Source organism: Macaca fascicularis, chromosome 8 (assembly GCF_037993035.2).
Source record: "Macaca fascicularis isolate 582-1 chromosome 8, T2T-MFA8v1.1".
In the NCBI taxonomy this organism is placed as follows: Eukaryota; Metazoa; Chordata; class Mammalia; order Primates; family Cercopithecidae; genus Macaca; species Macaca fascicularis.
Window position 1 is genome coordinate 29,539,869 of NC_088382.1, and position 23,178 is coordinate 29,563,046.

The 23,178-nt window shown below is 37.4% G+C and overlaps 1 protein-coding gene across 4 annotated transcripts in view; it reads left to right on the top strand.

The window, feature by feature from the left end:
- Positions 1 to 20,256, top strand: part of PPP2R2A (protein phosphatase 2 regulatory subunit Balpha) — an 80,906-nt gene extending 60,650 nt beyond the window's left edge. For 2 of the 4 annotated variants that reach the window (XM_045398996.3, XM_005562881.5), the window contains exons 4-10: positions 4,410 to 4,575; positions 9,715 to 9,827; positions 10,519 to 10,696; positions 12,020 to 12,184; positions 13,072 to 13,241; positions 15,666 to 15,757; positions 19,263 to 20,256. In XM_045398996.3, the coding sequence (XP_045254931.1) occupies positions 4,410 to 4,575; positions 9,715 to 9,827; positions 10,519 to 10,696; positions 12,020 to 12,184; positions 13,072 to 13,241; positions 15,666 to 15,757; positions 19,263 to 19,542 (1,164 nt within the window). In that variant the 3' untranslated portion in view covers positions 19,543 to 20,256. The remainder of the gene's footprint in view (positions 1 to 4,409; positions 4,576 to 9,714; positions 9,828 to 10,518; positions 10,697 to 12,019; positions 12,185 to 13,071; positions 13,242 to 15,665; positions 15,758 to 19,262) is intronic. The other 2 variants (XR_012417161.1, XR_012417162.1) reach the window with 1 other exon arrangement.
- Positions 20,257 to 23,178: the final 2,922 nt, after the last annotated feature.

Genomic DNA, 23,178 nt, shown 5'->3' on the forward strand with positions numbered 1-23,178 from the left:
ATCTTTGCCGGTGCTTTGTGTTGTATTATCGGTCTTTTAAAATTTAACACTTTGTGGGTGTGAATTAAGTTTGTATTTACTGTTTCTTTTTTTGAGACTGAGTCTTTTTACTTTGTCACCCAGGCTGGAATGCAGTTGGTGCAATCTTCGCTCACTGCAACCTCCTCCTGCCATCAAGCGATTCTCCTGACTCAGCCTCCCTAGTAGCTGGGATTACAGGCATGCACCACCATGCCCAGCTAAATTTTTTGTATTTTTAGTAGAGACAGAGTTTCACTATGTTAGCCAGGCTGGTCTCGAACTCCTCACCTCAGGTGATCTGCCCGCTTCGGCCTCCCAAAGTGCTGGGATCACAGGTGTGAGACACCACATCCGTCCTTATGCTTACTTTCATGATTCACATTGAGATTGAATTGTTGTTGTGTTGTTTTGAGACAGGGTGTTTCCGTGTTGCCCAGGTTGGAGTGTGCAGTGGTACGCTTACAGCTCACGGCAGCCTCAAACTACTGGACTCAAGTGGTCCTTCCCACTTCAGCCTCCCCAGTAGCTGAGACTACAAGCATGCACTGCCACACTTTGACTAATTTTGTTTTTCTCTTTTTTTGGTAGAGATGGTCTCACTGTGTTGCTGGTCTTGAACTCCTGGCCTCAAGCAATCTTCTGTCTTGGCCTCCCAAAGTGTTGGGTTACAGGCACTCCTGGCCAGAGCTGCTTTTTATATTGGCTATTTGGATATTGTCTTTTGGAAGTGACTGTCGAAATCTCTTATAATTTTCTACTGTGTTGTGTGTCATTTTTCTTACTGATTTGTAGACTTTCTTCACATTTTTTGCAGATGAACTCTTTTTCAGTTACATTTGTTGGAGGAGCCAGGGGCAGTGGCTCACTGTAATCCTAGCACTTTTGGAGGCTGAGTTGGGCGGATCACTTGAGCCCAGGAAGTCGAGACCAGGCTGGGCAATAGAGCAAGACCCCATTTTTTTTAAAAAAAAAAACACACACGCATTTTTTTAGAAGTATTTTTCATTCTGTGACTTGCCTTCTCATTTTTTTGAATAGTATATTTTTATAAATAGAGATTATTAATATAATACAGTTGATCAGTATTTTTCTTAGGGTTACTGGTTTTTCTGTCCTGTATAAGAAATACTTTTCAACTCCAAGGTCCGGGAAATTGTTCCCATTACGTTTTAGAACTGGATGATTCGTACTGTAGCCACTAGATCCATGTGGCTATTTAAATTAATGGGGAATTGAGTCTGTTCTCTCTCCCCCGCTGCAAGACCCTGTTGCAGTGGTCCCTGTCTCCATGGCCCTCTTTAAATAAAGTCAGCCTTACCACCTTATAAATAAATAAATACATTTAAATTGTTAAAAATAAATTGTAGAATTAACTTCCTTAGTTGCAGTAGCCACATTTTCAGTGCTCAGTGTGTGCCTAGTGCTCAACTTGACTAGTGGCAAAACCATACTGGACAACACAGATACAGACGATTTCTATCATTGCAGAAAAGTTCTCTTGGGTTGTGTTATCCTAGGACTTGATTATTGTACCTTCACATTTATATCTCTTATTCATCTGTAATCACTTTATGTGAGTGGTTTAGGGAAGGGGTCGAGCTTCATTTTATTTCCTATGAATAGTCAACCTATTCACTAGTCAACACCATTTAGTGAAAAGACCATCCTTTCCCCATTGCCCAGCAAGGCAACCTTTGTCATCATTTAGGCCTGTTTCTGGGCCATCTGTTCTGTTTCATTGGCACATTGGTCTATCCTCGTGCCAGTACACAGTCTTTATGACTTTGCTTTAAAACTTGGTTATGATGCCCTTTAGTGAATTCTCTTTGCATCTGTGTTGAAAATGTGTGATACTGGTTTTGTGTCCTGTGCTTGTAATGTATGTAAAGTATGTGACATACCTCATTCTAAGTCCTGCTTTGAAAATCTTTATTGAATGCCTGTTACATGTGCCAGGTACTGTTATAGGTGCTGGGGAATAAAGCACATCTAAACTTACCGTAGAAACTTTCATGCAAATAGATTGTATGGTTAGGAAGATGATTCTCATAGTGATCATAAAGGCAAGCAAGAAAAGAGAGGGAGGTGAAAATGCTGTGCAGGTAAAGCCAGTATACATTGTTGAAGGATGTGTCACAATTCTGTATGACTGTAGGAGAGGTTTTTAAAACAAAAACGTTGTTTGATTTTGATGCATTCTCATTTGAGTGGCTCAGTGTTGAGTATCTGGTTATGTTTCTTTTATTTCAGGCTTGCTCACTGTCCTTTGTTCGTGCGGGGAACAATGCTATCATGGTCATTATAATCTAAACATCCCCTCCCAAAGTGTTAGGGAAAATCTGTTGCAGCTTTCTGCAGTCTACTGTCAGTTACCACTTGTACCCATGTTTTATAGCCTCTTCTGTTTTGTTACTGCTGCTGTCATTTCTGCCATTACTCTTTGTCCTGTGGACTTGTTTTTAAAAGTTCTGTTATGATAATTTTAGTAAAGTTTCAGAGGAGAGGGGAGGCTAGTGCATGTGCTTAGCCTGGCATCTTGAGCTTTTTAGACAGAATTTTCTCCTTTTATGATACATATATTTATTTCCTGTTGCAAAGAGATGGAACTTCTTGCAGTCTATTGAAACTGCCATATATCTCTATGATTTTGTTTTTGGATTCTGTAAGAGATCATGTTTAGTAGACTCATGTTGTTGTCCATGAGTCTACAGGAAGATGTTCATGTTCTGTTTCAGAAAATATTTCTGTAGTTTTGTGCTTTTCTTAACTCATCAAATACAATGTGTGGCTTGCCCTTGGCCCTTCATACTGCTTACCTTAATTGTGTAGACCATAACCAGTTTCTACTTTGACTGAAGTTTGACGTACACAGGTCACTTGAATGTGGGGATTCTGTCTATCCCTCTACGCCCTAGTGTACAAGGTGCTATATACTATAGTCTCTTTAAGTGTTAGATGAAAAACCAGTCTAAAACGCAGGGTTTATATTAAAAATCGAGTTGCCTGCTTAATGGTATTGTGTTTTCCTTGTAGAGTGTAATGATAAACTTTGTGAGACTGGGTGAGTCATTTTAGGTAGAAGATATGTGGAGCTTTCAGGTGACACTGGAGTATTTATATATGTTAATGGAATAGGCTGTCTAATTTGGTGTGTGGGTATGGTGATGAGACCAAGGCTCTGAGTCTGATTTTTACCCCTTGTGTGTCCCCAGTATGTGGATCGTTTTGTGGGACACTGCATTCTTAACACTGGCAGACTTGCCCTCTAATAACTGATACTGCTGTCCAAAGGTTTAAATACAACCATCCATGAATGAACAACCCAGATCGTCAGGCTGCTGGAAAAAACAACCCAAAACGTAGACTTTCAAGATGATTCGGTGAAGTTTCCTTTTGATATGGAGAATAGTAATAGGCTAAGAAGTCGTAAACATTTCACTGGATAACTCACTTTTACTTAAAATAGTTGACAATAATAATCTCATTCTTTTATTTAAACTTTTTCCATAGGTGGTTCTCTGAACTAGTTTTAAATTTTTTTATGAAAATGTTTTTAATCGTGTGATAAAAGATGAAATTCTGAATATTATAATTCTCACTTTTGCTGAGATATTAATGCTAACCAAAGTAGTTCATAAGTAGTCCCTTTACGAGATAGCTTAAATTATGTTCTTTCAAAGTAATACTAAATGAAATTAATCATCAGTGTGTGCCAGGTTCATAAGATGAGAAAGCAAATTAAAGGCGAGTAAGTAGTAGTTGATGGGGTGCATGGGGCTATTGCTGGGTGGTGCTGAATATGGACTTGATTGGTGACAAAGCTGTCTGGAACAGCAGTCTTGGGGTGGGAGGCAGGGGTCAAATGGGATCCCTTCATTTATAAGAGCCCTTTTTTTAAGCTTTCAGCAGCGAAATAACCAAAAGGCAGGCATCAGAAAGGAAAAGGAGACAGTACATCATATTAAGTAACAGATTGGGGAGTTGACCCTAAAGTGGGCAGAGAAAGAAGGTGTGCTTCATCTAGCTCTTTCTGGGCAAGCCTTTCTTTAGTCATTACTCTTTAGATGAACTCCCTTATTATGGGTGCTCAGTTTTTTTCATTGGTATGCCTCTATACCATCAAAGCAATCAGATTGATCCATATTTAACATCATTATTTCCCTAATGAATGAGCTTATTTATTCAGTGTTATTTAGCCTTTTTTCCCCTTTAAGTTTTCTCATTTAATCCTTGAAGGCCTTTAGAAATATAAAAAATAGAATATAATTGTATAAAGACACAGCTAATGGGCTATCGAGAATTTGCAGGGTCCTTTGGAATTGATTACATATTTGATTATTTTGAAATATTTTTCAACAATGGTCCATATATTTTTGTTTTCATTTTAGAACAAAATCCAGTCTCATAGCAGAGGAGAATATAATGTTTACAGCACCTTCCAGAGCCATGAACCAGAGTTTGACTACTTGAAAAGTTTAGAAATAGAAGAAAAGATCAACAAAATTAGGTGGTTACCCCAGAAAAATGCTGCTCAGTTTTTATTGTCTACCAATGGTAAGTATATGTATTTTCTTTCCATGTGCCCACTGTGTGTACTTGTTGCACATAATCCTGTAGACTAGGAGAGGAATCATTTAACAGAGATAATTTTAAAAAGGACTTTTTTTCTATACAGAATATAAACTCTACTTTTTTACTGTTCACTTGCAGTTTTTAGATTCTCTGAAAGATTCTCAGATAGCAATTTTTTGTTTACTACACCCCCAATTTGTAGCGAAAAGAATGGGCTGCTATACCATTGGATTTAGGTCAGGTACTATTTCTGCTATTTCTCAGTCTCCTAATCTTGGGCAGGTTACTAACACTGAATTGAATTTTCCTCAGCAGCGAAGTAGAGAGAGTAATTTTTTATTATAGTATTATGAATATTAAGTAACTCTTCACATATGTCATGAGTGCAAGTGCTCAATAAATGTTAATTTATTCCTCCTTTTTAAGTGTTCCTGAACTCTACACAGAGTATTTCTAACTGCAGATACAAAATAATACTCAAAGGATGGTCTTCATTCAGAGCACTCTTCTTACTTGACTACCTATTAGCATATTGCCTTCTTCCCAGCAATCCACATCGCTGGAAGGAGATTCCTCTCCTACTGTTTTACTTGCCCAGGGAGAGGTTTTTGTTGTTTTTTGAGACAATGTCTGTCGCCTAGGCTGGAGTGCAGTGGTGTAATCACAGCTCACTGCAACCTCGATCTCCCCACCTCAGTCTCCTGAGTAGCTGGGACCCACAGGTGCATGCCACCACATCAGGCTAATTTTTTTAAAACATTTTTTGTAGAGATTGGGTCTCCCGATGTTGCCCAGGCTGGTCTTGAACTCCTGGGCTCAAGCAGTCTGTCCCCCTCCTCAGTCTCCCAAAGTACTGGGATTACAGGTGTGAGCCACCATGCCTGGCCCAAGAAAAGTTAAGTGAGGATTAAAAGTTAGTAATGACTCTACCAGAATTTGAAATCCTTTATGATAAGTTGGGTTCTTTTTCTTTGTTCTTATAAAAAACTTTTCCCGTGAATTGTTTGGACTTCGTTGGAGTCTTGAGTCTGAAGGGAATCATTAGAGTGACTGAGGAGATACTTTAGTTTCTTGGTAGCTGTAGTCTATAAAAATGTGTGATTAAAACTTTTTTGAGGTTGGTGCTAGGGTGAGGGGAAACCTCCTCCTATTTTCTCATTCCCTCACTATTAATTTAAAAAGCAAATTTTAACACCTAGACCATAACCATTTGCAGAATATAAACTTAAATGACTTTGGGGATGAAATAGGGGAAGAAATTCAGCACTTCCTCCATCTAATTGATGCCCTTGGTCCACAGTATGAGTTCTTAAAAATGCTGTTCACAAATGTCTGATGCCATCAGTGTTGGCCGCCTTTTAGATGCCCAGTTTTCTGATCATGAAAGCTCTCCCCAGCCAGTCCATTGGGATTCGTACCCTCTGCCTTCTCTCTTTCCACAATAAACTGCATTCCCCTCTCTTGTCCTTATTAGAAGAACAATAAACAGAAGTAACTATTTAAAGCCTGTAACTCAGCAGCATGGGTGGAGGGAACAGTTTACTCCTATCATGTGCTAGCTTCTAGTCTGGGGTCAGTTTTAATTTATATGGTAAACTAAGTTACTTCAAATAGCTTCAGATATTTTGTTCTTTGACATCAGATGATACATAACTAAACCATTTATATAATTTCTACTTATAGAATAAATGTTCCTAGGGAAGTGTGTTGTTAACATTTTATATATTGGAATGTTTCATGGCAGTTTATTTCTTACAGGGCTATGTCAGCTTTTTTATAAAGAGGACTTTTTAAATGTAGGCTGAGCTCAAGAGAATAGTATAGTGAAGCCCTGCATGCTCATCATCCACTTCCGATGCTCCTCAGTTCACGGTCAATTTGTGTCTCAAATCCTTCTCCTCCTTCTTCTCCTCAGTGTTATTTGGAAGCAAATCCCATTTCAACTTGTGTGGATTAAATCTTATTTAAAGACATTCGAGAATGCATTGTAGATTTTTGTCTTTTGTTTCTTAACACTAAGTAAAATACAACTAACTGGGGGCTGCATTTTTTAATGCTAAAAATAGTGCTTAATAATAGGGTCCAATGTGGAAGGATAGAGCAGATTATGACAATCGTAGGAACTGTTGTGTCTGGGTATGATGGGAAAAGGATGGGAGGAGTAGGACTTAAACTGTATTTGAAAAACTAGAAGGAAATTTAGAGAAAAATGTCAACATCTGTTGATTCTGAGTGATATCTTTTATGTTTTGTGTATTTTTCTCTGTGAGTTTTTTCTGTAAGCATAGTACCAGCACCACCCTCCGCTCCGCATCCCGCACCTCCCCCCTTCACCAGTGTAATGGGGTCTATATAAAAACTATGACTACCAAACTTTCCAGGTTTGATTAACCAAAATTAATCTTATAAAAATCTTTGCATTGGCAATATAAAGTACACTCATAAATAGGTTGTGTCTTAACTGCTTGATAAGAAGTTTTCAGGGTCTTACATAAAGCTGCATTCCCACAAAGGAAACGGCAGCGTGGTTTTCCCTGCTCATACCCTCTGCTTGTGGTGAGAGGAACTCTCTTCTGCAGCTTCTCCAATGCCTTTAGTTATTATTGTTGATAATTCAGGGGAACACCACAGAGTGGTCGTTTTGGAAGGAACAGATCTTGAGAATCTAATAACCCCTCCACTGAAAACTGTGTTTTTACATAATCTTACATACAGTTTTATGGAGTTTGATTATTCTCACATACGTTGTCTTACGAGCCAGTAAAACATCACTGCTATAGAACATAAGGATTCAGATTTTTTTTTTTTTTTGAGACGGAGTCTTGCTCTGTTGCCCAGGCTGGAGTGCAGTGGCGCTATCTCAGCTCACTGCAAGCTCCGCCTCCCGGGTTCACGCCATTCCCCTGCCTCAGTCTCCCGAGTAGCTGGGACTACAGGCGCCCACCACCACGTCCGGCTAATTTTTTGTATTTTTAGTAGAGACAGGGTTTCACCGTGGTAACCAGGATGGTCTTGATCTCCTGACCTCGTAATCCGCCCGCCTCGGCCTCCCAAAGTGCTGGAAATACAGGCATGAGCCACTGCGCCCAGCCTTAGGATTCTGATTTAAAATTTATGTCATATTTGTTAACATACTAATTTATTTCCTGCCTGCTTTGTCCTCCCTGTACTGAAAAATGTATCCTAATTCGTTATGTGTCCTGTGTTTGTGTTAATGGAAAAAATATTTTTTAAAGAGCTTTCTTCCTGTAAACAATATTAGGTACCACAAACCAATTTCATCTCATCTGAAAGTTTCATAAGTACATTGTGGTTTCTTTATTTGGATCTTTAATAAGGAGGATGGATTTAAACAGGCCACAAGACAACTGGACGAGGGGGTGGGGGTGTTGTCATCCTCATCACAAATACTTTGCAAGTCTTTAGAGCAAATACTTCTCAAAATACAGATTTAGGCTAGGCTCATATCTATCTATAAATTGTATACATATATAAACTAACACATAGAACATGTATGACTGAAGTACAAGAAAATTATAAGCAAGATCACATAGGGCTTAGAAGAAATAGTAGATTACAGATTATTAAAGTTAGCAGCTTTTCTCTGTTTACATTTCAACATTGGGAAGGGCATCCTTAGGGGCAACTATCATTCTTCTCTACGATACAGAGACTACCAGGCTAGAGTCACTGGCATCTCTCTGAGTTGTTTTTAACTGTTTTTATAAAATGGCTTTATATACTGTTTTAAACAATTTTGTTATACCATTTTGCTTATGAAAGATCATTAGGAATATGATACTTTTCTATAAGAATGTTATTTTACGATTATAACAGTTTTAAATCAACGTGCATGAGCTTATAGTGATACAAATAAACAATTGAATGGATAAATGGAGAGAAGGGATGCTTCCTGCAGGAGAATTCTAAATAAGACGTGGATACATACTCTTCCCTACAGGGAGTATAACTTACTTCTCCCTTTAAGTACAGGATGGATTTAGTGACTTACTTCTAAAGAATAGAATATGGCAAGGGTGAAAGAGTCATTGTATAGTGGAGAAGCCTGGCAAACATTGTCTTAACCAAATGACCAAAGTTAACACCACCAGCTGTAAGTCATGTTGATACTGCTGTATCCCCTTGAACAGTGCTGTGAGAAGTCACTTCACCTCTGTGTTCTTTTCCTGAAAACCCATGGTCTCAATCTGATCATGAGGAAACAGCAGGCAAATCCAGTTGAGGGATATGCTTTCTAGAAAGTACCTCACCGCCAATACTCAAAACTGTCAAGATCAAGAAAACAAGGAGAGCCTGAGAAACGTAAAGGCAGAGAGACTGAGGAAACTTGATGACTAAATGCGGTGTTGTTTCAATTCTGGAACAGAAAAGGAATGTTAGTGGAAAACCTGGTTAAATCTCCAAATGAAGTCTGTAGTTGAGTTAATAGTAATATACAAAGTTGATGTCTTAGTTTTGACACACGTACCACGGTTGCGTAAGATGTTGACAGAAGAAACTGGGTAAAGGATATATGGAACACTACAATTCTTGTAACTTTTCTGTAAATCTAAACTTAATTGTAAAACAAAAGTTTGTTTTTAAACAGATGCCATTTTATATATCCTTGATACCTAGGAATTTGGTTTCTTCTTGAAGGACTTGGGGATATATGCTTTTAATCAATTTTCTTCAGGCCCTGTTTCCTACTTCTGAACCCTGATACGAAATTCAATACTGAGCGTATATGGAGTGTATGTGTACATGTATCTACAGACATACATGTGTTTGCATACACCACACATGCATATCAAGTTTTTCCTTCTAGCTTTAATTACTTTTAAGGGATAGGGATAGAGACCTGTGACTTGATTTGACTATCACATGGAATTTATATGAGTGCCACTAATGTATAAATTTGTGATCTTTGTACTTTATGTGTGTGTGGTATTCAGCTGTTAATAGGAAATTTTTTAGTAAGTCAGCTTAGGGTTTTTTTTTTTTTTTTCCATGGAATCCTTTTAGATGAAATGTGAAATAGCATATTTTAAATGCCTTAAAATGTTTTTCTTCTTCAGTACTACCCTTTTATTTTAAGGGCTTGCTTTATTTTCTTCCCAGATAAAACAATAAAATTATGGAAAATCAGTGAAAGGGACAAAAGACCAGAAGGGTATAACCTGAAAGAGGAAGATGGAAGGTATAGAGATCCTACTACAGTTACTACACTACGAGTAAGTACATAAGAATAAAATGTCACAGATAGTGTTTGTATTCATATTATATAGCCCAAATCCTGAGCAGAGCTTGAATAGGAATAATTATAGTCTGTCTCCCCTTTCCCAATAATTCTGTAATCAGGTAGAATATTGAGTAACTCATTTAAACATAGAAACTGACTTACATAGAGGTCTCACTTTGACCAGGGACAGAAGCAGGACTCAAACACAAGACAGTGTTTCATGCCATCAGACTTCATCTCTGGTTTGTCATGTTAGCTACTACAAGGTCAAGTTTCAAGATAAATTTTCTTTGGAAATCAAAAAAGTAGATATAGATCAAATCTTCTAGTTGTAGCTAAAAAATACCCAAAGTTAGATGTTATGGGTTAATTTTTTTTTAGCCTCTTTAATTTGAACCATAAACATTTATTAACTTGGCATGTCTTTCAAGCAAAATATTGGAACTAAGAACTGCAAATTGTAATAGTATTGCTACCAGTAAAAGAAGATATATTATCCACATTGTTCATTTTTCTTCAGCATTTTGAAAGGATCAACATCAGTTCCTTTTTAAAACTAAATCTATGTAATATTGTTCTATTTTATGTTCTCAAAAACTAAAATAATGAAGTTTTGTGAATCTTAATTGCTATTTGAAACTGAACCTTTTGTAACTTCTTTTTTTCATGTGTCTTATTGACAGGTGCCAGTCTTTAGGCCTATGGATCTAATGGTTGAGGCCAGTCCACGAAGAATATTTGCCAATGCTCATACATATCACATCAACTCAATTTCTATTAATAGTGATTATGAAACATATTTATCTGCAGATGATTTGCGGATTAATCTTTGGCATCTGGAAATTACAGACAGGAGTTTTAGTATCCATTTGGTTTTCTTTGGTGTTTGGTGAAGAGGCATGTTGTGCCCATATTGGATTTATTTCATCTCTCCTTAATGAATGTGATTCCTTCTTTTTATAGTCTGTATACATATATGTATGGCAACTTACTTTTTCTTTGTATATGAGTAGTGAAATACTGGAAAGAGTTATTTGCTGAACATAAAGGGCATAATGTATTATTTTAAAATTGGATTCATGGAATTTTAAGGAATTTGTCTTGTATCTATGGAAATAGGAATTTTTAAAAATCAAATTTGTGAGGTCTGTGCATGGTAGCTCATGCCTGTAATCCCAGCGGTTTGGGAGGCTGAGGTGGGAAGATCACTTGAGGCCAGGAGTTCAAGGTTACAGTGAGCTTGATCTTGCTTCTACACTCCAGCTTGGATGACAGAGTAACACCCTGTCTCTAAAAAAATTTTTTTTTCTTGTAATCAAATTTATGGAGTATTGTGTTTGAATTTTTTATTGTAAAAATAGTCTCGGCCAACCGCGGTGACTCAGCCTGTAATCCCAGCACTTTGGGAGGTCAAGGCAGGTGGATCACCTAAGGTCAGTAGTTCAAAACCAGCCTGGCCAACATGGTGAAACCCCATCTCTACTAAAAATACAAAACATTAGCTGGGCGTGGTGGCGCATGCCTATAATCTCAGTTGAGTTAGGAGAATTGCTTCAACCTGGGAGACAGAGGTTGCAGTGAGCTGAGATTGTGTCATTACACTCCAGCCTGGGCAACAAGAGTGAAACTCTGTCTCAAAAAAAAAAAAAATATATATATATATGTATATATATAGTCTCATTAAGATTAGAAAAAGAAATTCACTCAAGTCATGATGCATGATTGGGTCAATAAAAATACTCTATTGAGGCCGGGCACAGTGACTTTGGGAGGCCGAGGCGAGGCTGGTGGAGGTCAGCAGTTCGAGACCAGCCTGGTCAATATAGTGAAACACCGTCTCTACCAAAAATAGAAAAAAAAATTAAAAATTAGCTGGGTGTGGTGGTGTGCGCCTGTAATCCCAGTTTCTCAGGAGGCTGATGCAGGAGAGTCGCTTGAACCTGGGAGTCGGAGGCTACAGTGACCCGAGATTGTGCCACTGTACTCCACCCTGGGTGACAGAGTGAGACTCCGTCTAAAAAAAAGGTTTTAATCCCTTTGGAATTTATACTCATAAAAACAGTGGAGTACAATTCAGAATTAATACTTTTGCTTAGGTCCGTGAATGGGTTTTAGGTTTGAGAAATGTAGAATTATATTTGCCCTTTTTTCTAAGTGGAAATTCCTTAATAAAATGTTATCTAGACATTGTGGATATCAAGCCTGCCAATATGGAAGAGCTGACAGAGGTGATTACAGCAGCAGAATTTCATCCAAACAGCTGTAACACATTTGTATACAGCAGCAGTAAAGGAACTATTCGGCTATGTGACATGAGGGCATCTGCCCTCTGTGATAGACATTCTAAATGTAAGTTTATTGTATCTTTCCTTAAAATGATTACATATTCTGTTTGTCTGAAATAAGCCTCAGATGTGATAAGTACAATTACAGAGGTTTACAAGTCTTAAACCTGTGTGTCCAGAGCCACTTGTACCCTTGGTAATCTGCCTACCTCCTCATGAGGCCTTCCAGGTTATTCCCTGGAAGCACGTATAGTCAAGCTCTCTTGGGGGGCATGTCTGTTGATAATATAGACAAGGAATGTATTTCTCGTGGAATGCTGCTGTTCTTTGGTAACTTGTGGTTGGGCTCTCTAACCTTGTGTTCAAGTAGAGCTGCTCCTTTCTTTCCCATTCTCCCTTCCTGTTTTGAGCTTCCTAGGAAGATTTCTTCTGAGAAGAGGTTTCCTTGGCTTAAAAGAACAAAAACAACTTTGGTTTAAAAACTTCAGGATACAGTATTCTTGTCTTGTTGAATATTAACTCATGAAAATTGATACATGCCTGTTAGCAAAATAATTTTACCTGGCTACTAGAAAATAAAATCCTGGTATGAATTTGGGATGGGCAAGGATGGTGTGTTTCTCATGGTGAATATAGGCAGTGAGTGAGGCATATTGCAGGAATATACCAATAAACCTGGTGCACTGAAGTCAGAAGTCCCAGGTGAGTCTGGTTCTAAATTAGTCATGACTGGAAGTATACTGAATACTTATACATCTTCAACTTCAATATTCAATTATCCTAAGAAGCTTTCAGGAGAAAACTAGCCAGACAGATGTTTTTCAGTTCTTTATTAGCCTGGTATTTTACCTCACTTGTAGGGAGTTTGTGAATGGTTGTTTAGGAAATGCTTTGTCCAAGCCAGAATATTGTACACCTTGCCCTTTTTGTGTTGTTTTGTTTTGTTTTTAGTGTTTGAAGAACCTGAAGATCCCAGTAACAGGTCATTTTTTTCCGAAATCATCTCCTCTATTTCGGATGTAAAATTCAGCCATAGTGGTCGATATATGATGACTAGAGACTATTTGTCAGTCAAAATTTGGGACTTAAATATGGAAAACAGGCCTGTGGAAACATACCAGGTATTTGCAGTTTTTTCTTTCAATGAGCATATACCCTGTTTACTTTGAAGTGTTTATAGAGAAGGATTTTGTTACTAGGTTTTAATCCCTGTATGGTGTTGGTTCACCATTAGGCCTTTTCCCTCAGAGATCTATGAGTATGTTGCTTTTCCTTATGTTAAATGTATGTATACTTACATAGGTTGTGTCTTCTCTTGAGTTTGCAGTTAAAGTGTGATTTACCCATTAGGTTCAGTATTGACATTTTTTTTTTCCTGCCGCTATGTACATTTAAAGTGAGAAAGGAAGAGCACCCCTCATTAAGGTCTGGGCAGGAAGAGGATTGGGGAAAATGACCAGTCCTAGTAGAGGTGCATCTGCTCAGGTTGTGGGAGTAGTTCAACTAGAGATTAAACTTAGTGTGCCAAGTCAAATGGACTGGTGTTCTGCCTTTTGGCAGATAACTGTTGTCTTCAGCTAAAGGAGAAGGGCTTGAAAGCCTTAGCAGGTGGCTTTAGGAGTTGCCTATCCGTTGTTGGGTATCAGTTCTTGATTCTCTTATCAGCCAGCCACTACTATTTATCTGTGTCCACTACATCAAACAAAAGAGAATGAAGTACACAGTCTGGAACAGGGTGAGGGCCAGCACAAACCTGTACTAGGCCCTAGACTGCAGTGTTGAAATCACTTAACTCTATTTTATACATACACTTTCTTTATGTTATATATTCTCAATAGACTTGGAAGTATGTTTCTCAAACTTTTAAATCCTCTGACAAACATAAACCAAGATTGTTTTTGATATGTGAAATTTCAAAATAAATACTGCACTGAAACAAAAGCCAAAAAGACAAAATCCTGCTTTGCTTTTCAAAATACAGTTCACTATTGAGCAACACGGATTTGAACTGCATGGGTTCACTCGAACAGATTTTTTTGTTTTTTTCAACCAATGCACATTTGAAAATACAGTATTTGAGGGATGCAGACCCCTCAAATATATGGAGAGCCAAAACTTCATGTGTGGATTCCGCAGGGCTAACTGCAGATTTGGGCATCCCTGGGGTTCCTGGAACCAATCCCTCGTGTATACTGAAAAAAGACTTATGTTTGTGTAACTGCCAAGATTGATACATCTCCTAGTTACCCTCACCACCATTTCATTCCCATTGAGAATTGATTTGAACCTTAGCTTCATACTGATGTATAGGGAGAAACCCTGTAACATGCATTCTAAAATGTTGCTAAATTATGATCTACCTAATTTTACCTGATTTGCTACTTTTCTACCTATAATCAATTTGAGTGATTAAAAGTAGTCACATTATAGGCAAACGTATCTTATATAGATAAAACTATTTTTATTGAATTTGTACCAGCGTCTTCCCAAGTTTTGTGTGATTGAAGGGTATTTTTTTCTTACTGATTTTTTTGTGTTACATGCTCAGTTTTGGTCCTGACCCCACATGAGTTGCTATTCCTCTGTATTACAGATTTTCACTTGATGTCACAGAGACATGGCCTGAATCATTCCTCTATATTTAAAGTTAAAATGGACACTGAAATAAGTTTAGATTGTTTCATATAGAATAGAGAATTTTAAGCATTTAGAAAGTACCTACTCATTTCTGTCATTTCTCGTTAAGTAGCTCCTTAAAAAAAGAGGGTGAAATATAGACATTTCTTTTTTCCTTTGAGTTACAACAAATACTTGGGAACTTTTCTTTGTAATTAATATTAATGTTTAAATATGTCATATTTCTCAGGCTACTTTTTAAATATGAGATTTATTTCTAGTTTATCCTTTTTTGACATTAGTAAATACAGAATTGTATAATTCAAAAAACAGAGGCACAGCTTTGTTTGCTTTTGACATTGTATAAGTAATATATGATACTATCAAATTTTTAATAATATATGCCCAGGATAACCATATAATTTATCATCAAACCAAGGCATGGTTACACTATGCATACATGTGCATTTATAATTGGAAATAGAGGCTTCAGTCAAATTTATGCCCAGAAAATGGTATTTAAGAAAGAAATAGGCACAGTTTCAGTGTTGTTATCAGTAGTTAATGGACTGAAAGCCAAGAATAGTGATATTGAGATATTGCTGTAATGTTCTTTTATTAGTCTCTTAACTGTGCCATTTTCAAGTGTTTTTGGCCTGAATGTTTTACTCAGGCTTATAAAGGTTATGTGTGCCGTGCCCAGAATGGAGTTTTCCTTTGTCATACCAGTAGGAAAATGTGCCTCCCTGAAGGGCTTGTGTGTTTTGTAAAAGGACAAAATGCCTTTATTGTTACTGAGAAGATTGAGATAAATAGGTTTAAAAGGTTTGTTTGTGTGTCTGTATATGCCCATTTTTTCTTTTTAAAAAGACGGACTTGTTAAATCATTTTCCTAATTTCAGTGTAGTATATTTGTATTTTTTCCCCAGGTGCATGAATACCTCAGAAGTAAACTCTGTTCACTGTATGAAAATGACTGCATATTTGACAAATTTGAATGTTGTTGGAATGGATCTGACAGGTAATTGATTTTAAGTCAAACCTCTCAAATATGAATTTTATAAAGAAAAGAAACTTAATTATTTCATTCCAGGTCCTAACTTCATTTGTCTCTAGGGATTCCTTGAAATACATTTACTAATCTTAGATATAGCACGGCAGTACTGGCAGATAAAAATTAAGCATTGTATTTCACTATTAAATATAAAAGTACACAAATTCTAGGTAATCTAAATTATTTAAACGTCTAGAATTTTTTTTCTTACATGAACCAGATCACATTTCTGACATGCTAACCATTAAAACCGTGAAGCTTCAGCTTGGTTGTTATTCTGCCATTAAACTGTTTTAGAAACATTCGGGCGGCAGATAATTCATTTGAATTGTTAGAGACACCAGGTTTTCCAGATGCTACATTAACACCTCATAGAAGTGGTCTTTCATATGTATGTTATGTATGATGTTAACCATAATATATATGGTTAAAATATTAGGAGTAGTTTTCCTTTGCTTTTTGTAATTTCCAGTTTTGCTGTAGTGTAATTCCTTTTTAGTATACATTTTTAGTAAAATGTTACCGTTATTTAAAGATAAAGTAAGTCTTTGAGTCTTTTAGTTGTCTATTTGCCACTATGTTCCAGTAGAACATAAAGTAGTAAAACATAATTTTTGGAATTAAACTGACATTTAAAGTAATTAGAGATGCTTTAACAACAGTTTTATCACAGAGCTTAATATGATTCCGATTTCATGGTGTTACGTGTTACAAAGGATAATAGAACTTACAGAATGTCTTTCTTTCGTCTGGCTTTTAAAATTACCTGATTTTTGACATGATGAGAGGACTAGTAAACTACTAGTAAACTAGTAGAGCTCTATTGGTAGCAAACATTGCCTTTGAGTGCCACTACTAAACCTGAGGCATCAAGAAAGAAGGAAAGGGAAGAAGAAAGAAGGAAAAGGAAGAAGAAAAAAAAAAACATTAACAAATTTGAAGAGTAAAGAGATACTGAACTAGGGTGTGGCACACAGCTACAACTAGTTCTTCCTTGTATTGTTTAAGCAGATTATTAGCAGTTGTATGTTCTATTATCAGAAAGAAACTATTTGTTTTCCTTAATATTAAAAAATTTTTTTAAATTATTTCAAACTTGGAGAAAATTTGTTAGAATAACACAAAGAACTCTTGGCCAGCCTTGACCCAAGTTCCCCTGTTGCTGTTTGCTGTATCACGTGGTCTATCCTCTGTTTGTTTATAGCTATATTTGTCCACATAGGTACATGCGCACGTGCTCACACACACAACTTGTGTGCTACATGGGAAAATACCCCGTTTACTCTAGATGTGATGCCCATAACCCTAAATTCTTGAATGAGTATTTCCTGACAAAAACACTTCCCAACATAGTGCAGCATCCAAAGCAACATTCACAGCGATGCAGTACTGCCCTCTAATCCGCAGACCCACTAAAACTCACCAGTTACTGTAACTGTGTCTTTTATGGCACAGAACAAAGTCAGTCTGGTTCAGTATCCAACATTTAGTTGTCATCTCTTGTTAGGCTCCTTTATTCTGAAACAGTTCCTCAGTCTCTCCTTGTCTTTTGTGATCTTGGCATTTTGAAGAACACAGGCCAATTATTTTACAGAATGTTTCCTCGTTATTAGATTCAGGCTATACATTTTTGGCAGGAATACCACAGAAATGCTGACCTAATGATACCTTTTTAAAGTTTCAAATAGCCACAGACTAAATGTCCTAACCCATTAAAACACACAGATGATATGGGGATGTCAATCTAAATTACATGAGCCATTTTTAAAGAAATACAGTTTTATCATGTTCAGGGGCATGCATTACCTTGAGTTTGATTAAAGTTGTCGTCAAGTGTTCTTTGGGAATTGACGTTACTAAATAGATAATCATTTGTACTCAGTAGGTGGCCTTTGTATGTAAGTATTACTTTGAACAATTCCCCAGTATCCTGTAATCCTTATTTACAATAATAATTTGAACCATGTGATAAGCAGTGGTAGCAGACCCTTTCCAAATTATTAAGAGCTTCAAACTTAGGAAGTTTTGTTTGTGAGGATACTTAATAAATGTCGAGCAGTAATGGCTGGCAAATAGAACTGACAGGGAAGTGTCTTGGGCAGCTTAAAAATTTTGCCACCCCTTTAAACTGATACTTCTACAAATATTTGCTTAAAATGTTTTTAGTGGTGAAAGTAAAATGATGTTCTGTTAATAAAATATTACAGCCTGGGCAATGTAGCAAGACCCTATCTCTACAAATTATTTAAAAATTATCTGGACATGGCAGCGTATGCCTGTAGTCACAGCTACTCAGGAGACTGAAGTGCAAGGACTGCTTAGCCCAGGAGGTCTAGGTTGTGGTTGCGGTGAGCTGTGATTGTGCCACCACATTCCAAACTGGGTGACAGAGTGAAACCCTGTCTCAAAAAAAAAATATATATATATACACACACACACACACACACACATATTATGTACCACTTCTCAGGAGCAGATTATAAGCCTTTATTAAATGTGATTATCTGAACCAGACAACACCCTGAGAAGATAATTGTTTATTTATTTATTTACTTATTTATTTATGAGACAGTGTCTCACTCTCACCCAGGCTGGAGTGCAGTGGTGCGATCTTGGCTCACTGCATCTCCGCCTCCCAGGTTCAAACGATTCTCCGGCCTCAGCCTCCTGAGTAGCTGGGACTACAGGCACGTGCCACCACGCCTGGCTAATTTTTGTATTTTTTTGTCGTCGTCGTTTTGTTTTGAGATGGAGTCTTACTCTGTCGCCCAGGCTGGAGTGCAGTGGTGAGATCTCGGCTCACTGCAAGCTCTGCCTCCCGGGTTCATGCCATTCTCCTGCCTCAGCCTCCCGAGTAGTTGGGACTACAGGCACCCGCCACCACGCCCAGCTACTTTTTTTGTATTTTTAGTAGAGGCAGGGTTTCACTGTGTTAGCCAGGATGGTCTCAATCTCCTGACCTCATGATCCGCCGGCCTCGGCCTCCCAAAGTGCTGGGATTACAGGCATGAGCCACCGTGCCTGACCCAAAAAATGTAAATCATAAGATAAAGCATTGGTTTCTTGTGAACAGCTACAGCTACTTCATGCGGGGTTCTTTCATTTTAGAACCTGTGAGTTCCACGGATAGTTGCTCCTTTGAGAAGCTGCCTGACCTGGTTGATCACATAACCTGTAGTTGCAAAACTATTCAACAAAGATAATTCTGCACTACTAAGAAGTTTTACTTGAGGATGCTGTCAACTTCGGTGATAGTTTTGGTAGCCATGAAAAGGAATAATAAGCAGAAAACTCAGTTAATTAGTACCATATTTTGGTTTATTCCGGTGATTGAGTTGATGTCAACAGCCCTGTCCCTTACTTTAAATCTGCTTGAAGTAGCTGTTTCCTATGGTTTAATCACTGAATCATTTTACTTAAAAACAATTTCTTGTTCTGCTTGTTTGACTGAGTGTACTGTCTATTTTCACAGCGTTGTCATGACTGGATCTTACAATAATTTCTTCAGAATGTTTGACAGAAACACAAAGCGAGACATAACCCTAGAAGCATCGCGGGAAAACAATAAGCCTCGCACGGTTCTGAAGCCTCGCAAAGTCTGTGCAAGTGGCAAGCGAAAGAAAGATGAAATAAGTGTTGACAGCCTAGACTTCAATAAGAAAATCCTTCACACAGCCTGGCACCCCAAGGAAAATATCATTGCCGTAGCTACTACAAACAATCTGTATATATTTCAAGACAAAGTGAATTAGGGTTGGCATTCCTAGCAGAAGAACCCACTTCCTGCTTAGTTGAGATAGTTGAATCTAGCATTCGTTCCTATAAAAGAGAGAGGTCCATTGTGGCGCCCCTTTCCAGTGTTTGACAGTGTGCCATTCGACAACACATTGTTATAGCTACATGGAGAAAGCTCTGTGGATTCATCACTGTGGTGTTCTCCATGTCTGCTAGCCATTTAGGTAAGGGTAGGGCACTTTTAATTTAAATGACTTCTTGCACCATCTTGCCTAATGGACTAGATTGGACTGTATCAACATTGATTTACTCCACTTTTTATGCCTTCCATTGTGATGACGTCAAACACAGTGAAAGCCTTCAGTCATGCTATGGGATTTAATTGTGTATCCTCATTACTGTATCATTTGTGGGGTACACCCCTTCCCCCTTTTTTTAAATTAAATACAGCTCATTCTTACTGTGGCTTGTAGCATTCCTCCTCTTCTGGCCTCCTGGACTCCTCCCCTTCATCTCTCTTACCCTTGCCCCCTCCACCCGGTCTTGGTGGTGGTATATTAAAAAAAGAAAGAATGAAAGCACACAAAATGAGTCAGTTTGGGGTCAGTGGTATAAAGGGGGTATATGTTGCGAACAAATGTTTTAATAACAGTTGGCTGTAATCACTCCTCGCCGTGTCTGGCACTGAAAATAAGGAAAAAAAAAACCTACTACTGAATAAAAGTGACAAAGAATGGAGAATCTGGTTTTCTTTTTCTTTTTAACCTACCTCTTGTAGCCAATATTTTGTGTCATACCTTTGGGCACAGTGAAACAAAATGGGTTTTCATTGTTTTATTGGTATTTTTGTTAATTATTTTTAACAAGTGTTCTTTTACATGCAGGAGGAGAGGTATTGGTTCTCTATGAACATGTTTTGAATATATATTGGTTTTATTAAGGATTTCACAATCTATAAATGCTACTAGTTGTTTTTTTTCTATTTACCGTCTTCATGAGGGTATTGGATACGTTGTATCTCTATTTAACTCATTATCTGTTAATGAAATTGTTGTAAATGGGAACCAAATTTGTAGAACTTAATTTCTACTTTTTACAGTGCTTAATTTCATTTTTGCCTTACTAGTCAAAGACTTATACAACATTTTTAACAAGTTAGAACTTTTTTTGTCATTCAGTCATATAAAATAGCAGAAAACTAACATCAAGTGACGACAATGCACTAAATACTTTTTTTGTATTTTACTGCTATCAAATCAGAATGAAATATACTTTACCATAGATATTTTTCTTCTATTTTTGGTTTTCCAAAGCTATATTAAAGACAAATTTTTAAAGGTACAGCATTCAAAAAGTGCTTAATGAACTCCAACAGCTGCCTCAAAAATCTGTATATGAGTACATTTTCCCTAAGCAGTGATACATTATCCAAAGATGAAGAGTGCTCCTATTTTTAATAGGTAGAATGTACCTTTGTCAGTCTTGCAGAAGCTTTAATGGAGAAGAAATGGACTTTATTTTTGAAAGGTGAAATGAACAGGCATTTATATTATTAGAGAATGGTAGTTTTATTTTGGTTGAACGTAATGTAACAACCTTGAATTTCAGAGGACTCTGAGTGCTTCTATGTCCACTACCTATTGTTCTATTCTTCAGTAATGAAAAAGAATTCAACGAGCCGACCGTGATTCCCTCTATTACAAATATTATGTCTTGTAAGTTAGCATTTTTAGCACACAGGAGAAATTTTATGTAATAAAATTACTGTATCTCTTGGATTTAACAAATTTGTATTTGAACACATTCTATGTCTGATAATTCTTAATGGCACTTTTACTAATTTATTTGGGGATCTTGGGTACATTCTTAATTTGTGTTATTTATTCTTCACACTTGACTTGGAAGTGGGATATTCCCCTGTCACAAGTGTCCGACAGTGATAGACTTCCTGTGTTGTGACTGGACAGTTTTCCAGATCTTTTTTGGGAGATTTTCCTACAGTTTGGTTGTATGTCTTGAGATAACACCACTAAACAGCTCTCAAATTCTTTTTTGATTGATCAGTAGCTATGATGATTCTCCTCCATGACACTAAGGATTAGTTTATATATTTAAGAGAAATAATTGCTAAAATTAAAATGCCTCTATCAAGGAATGCTATTATAAATTATTGTTAACATTCTCAAGTATTAATTTTTTAATCTCATTGGTGTAGCAAACTCTAAGCCCAGCCACTCATTTTACATGGCCATGGTTAATCTTTTTATTAATAAAAATTATACTTAGAATAAACTTAGTCTTGTCAAGTTGCTTGTATTTCCTATTCTCTTGCCACTAATACATGCACATACTCCATCTCTTAACCTTTTAGAAGAGATTGTGGTAGGAAAAGGACTTTCATTCTATTAACCTCTTTCGATCTTTACTTAGTGGCTGGGCAAGAAGAAGAATTATTTTATAAACCTATCTAAATACATGTTTATGCAACCATTAACTGCTGGATGGTAAGCTTCTGTGCAGCCCTCTGTCTCTTGGGATTTAAGAAAAAAAAAAAAAAAAAATGCGTCCAGTCTGGCGCGGTGGCTCACGCCTGTAATCCCAACACTTTGGGAGGCCAAGGTGGGTGAATCACCTAAGGTCAGGAGTTCGAGACCAGCCTGGCCAACATGGTGAAACCCTGTCTCTACTAAAAATATAAAAAATCAGCCAGATGGTAGCACGTGTCTAATCCCAGCTACTCCGGAAGGTGAGGCAGGAGAATTGGCTTGAACCCGGGAGGCGGAGGTTACAGTGAGCCGGGATTGCGCGACTGCACTCCAGCCTGGGCGACACAACAAGACACCGTCTCAAAAATACATCCATGCACTCTTTTCAAAATGAAGAGAATTTTAAAGCCTTAAATGTGAGTTATGCTGGTTAGAGAAATGTCTACAGAAAGCCAGAGATAGGAAAGCAGCTTCTTTGATTCAGTGTGTGACTATTTTTTGAGTAAGGTGTTAAGAAATTGCACATAGGAAAGCTATGCAGTACTGATAAAGAATTTTTAGTGATACTTAAACCCTTCTAAGGGAATATTGCTTGAGCATCTTTACCACACATAAATTCAAATGTAGATAGTATTGTGCACTTCCAGAAGAACAAACCCATCTCCCCCTGCCCAAAAGATGGAAAAGATAGGCATATGCAGTGTAGTCAAGAATCAAGTCAGTTTACTTGTGCATTTGAGAGCACCTGTATTTTGGTATCTTATCGGTTCAGATGGTGATAGTTTAAGCTCTGCATGTATGTCTTACTGTGGTTAAAAAGGGGGTTTGACGCACCTCTTCCCCCCAAAAAAGCCTTGAAAAATGACCCTGCTTCATTTTGTAATTATGCGTGAGGTCAAAACATTACAACTCTTTTAGTATTAATCAAATGCTTAGTGATTCTGCGGTCTTGAGGTGTTTTCAGATGCCAAAGATACTGTTTGTAACTGAGATTGTCTCAACATTTTATTCCATAGTGGTATTAGACTGGAACCTCTTACCTCTGTGTTAGAATGAAGAAACACCCACTTTACAGGCTTAACGTTAATAAGTCTCTTGCTAGCTCAGTGTATCAAAGAGAAGGCACTACAAAGCTTAGTTTCCTCTAAAAGGAATTTGGCAAACAAA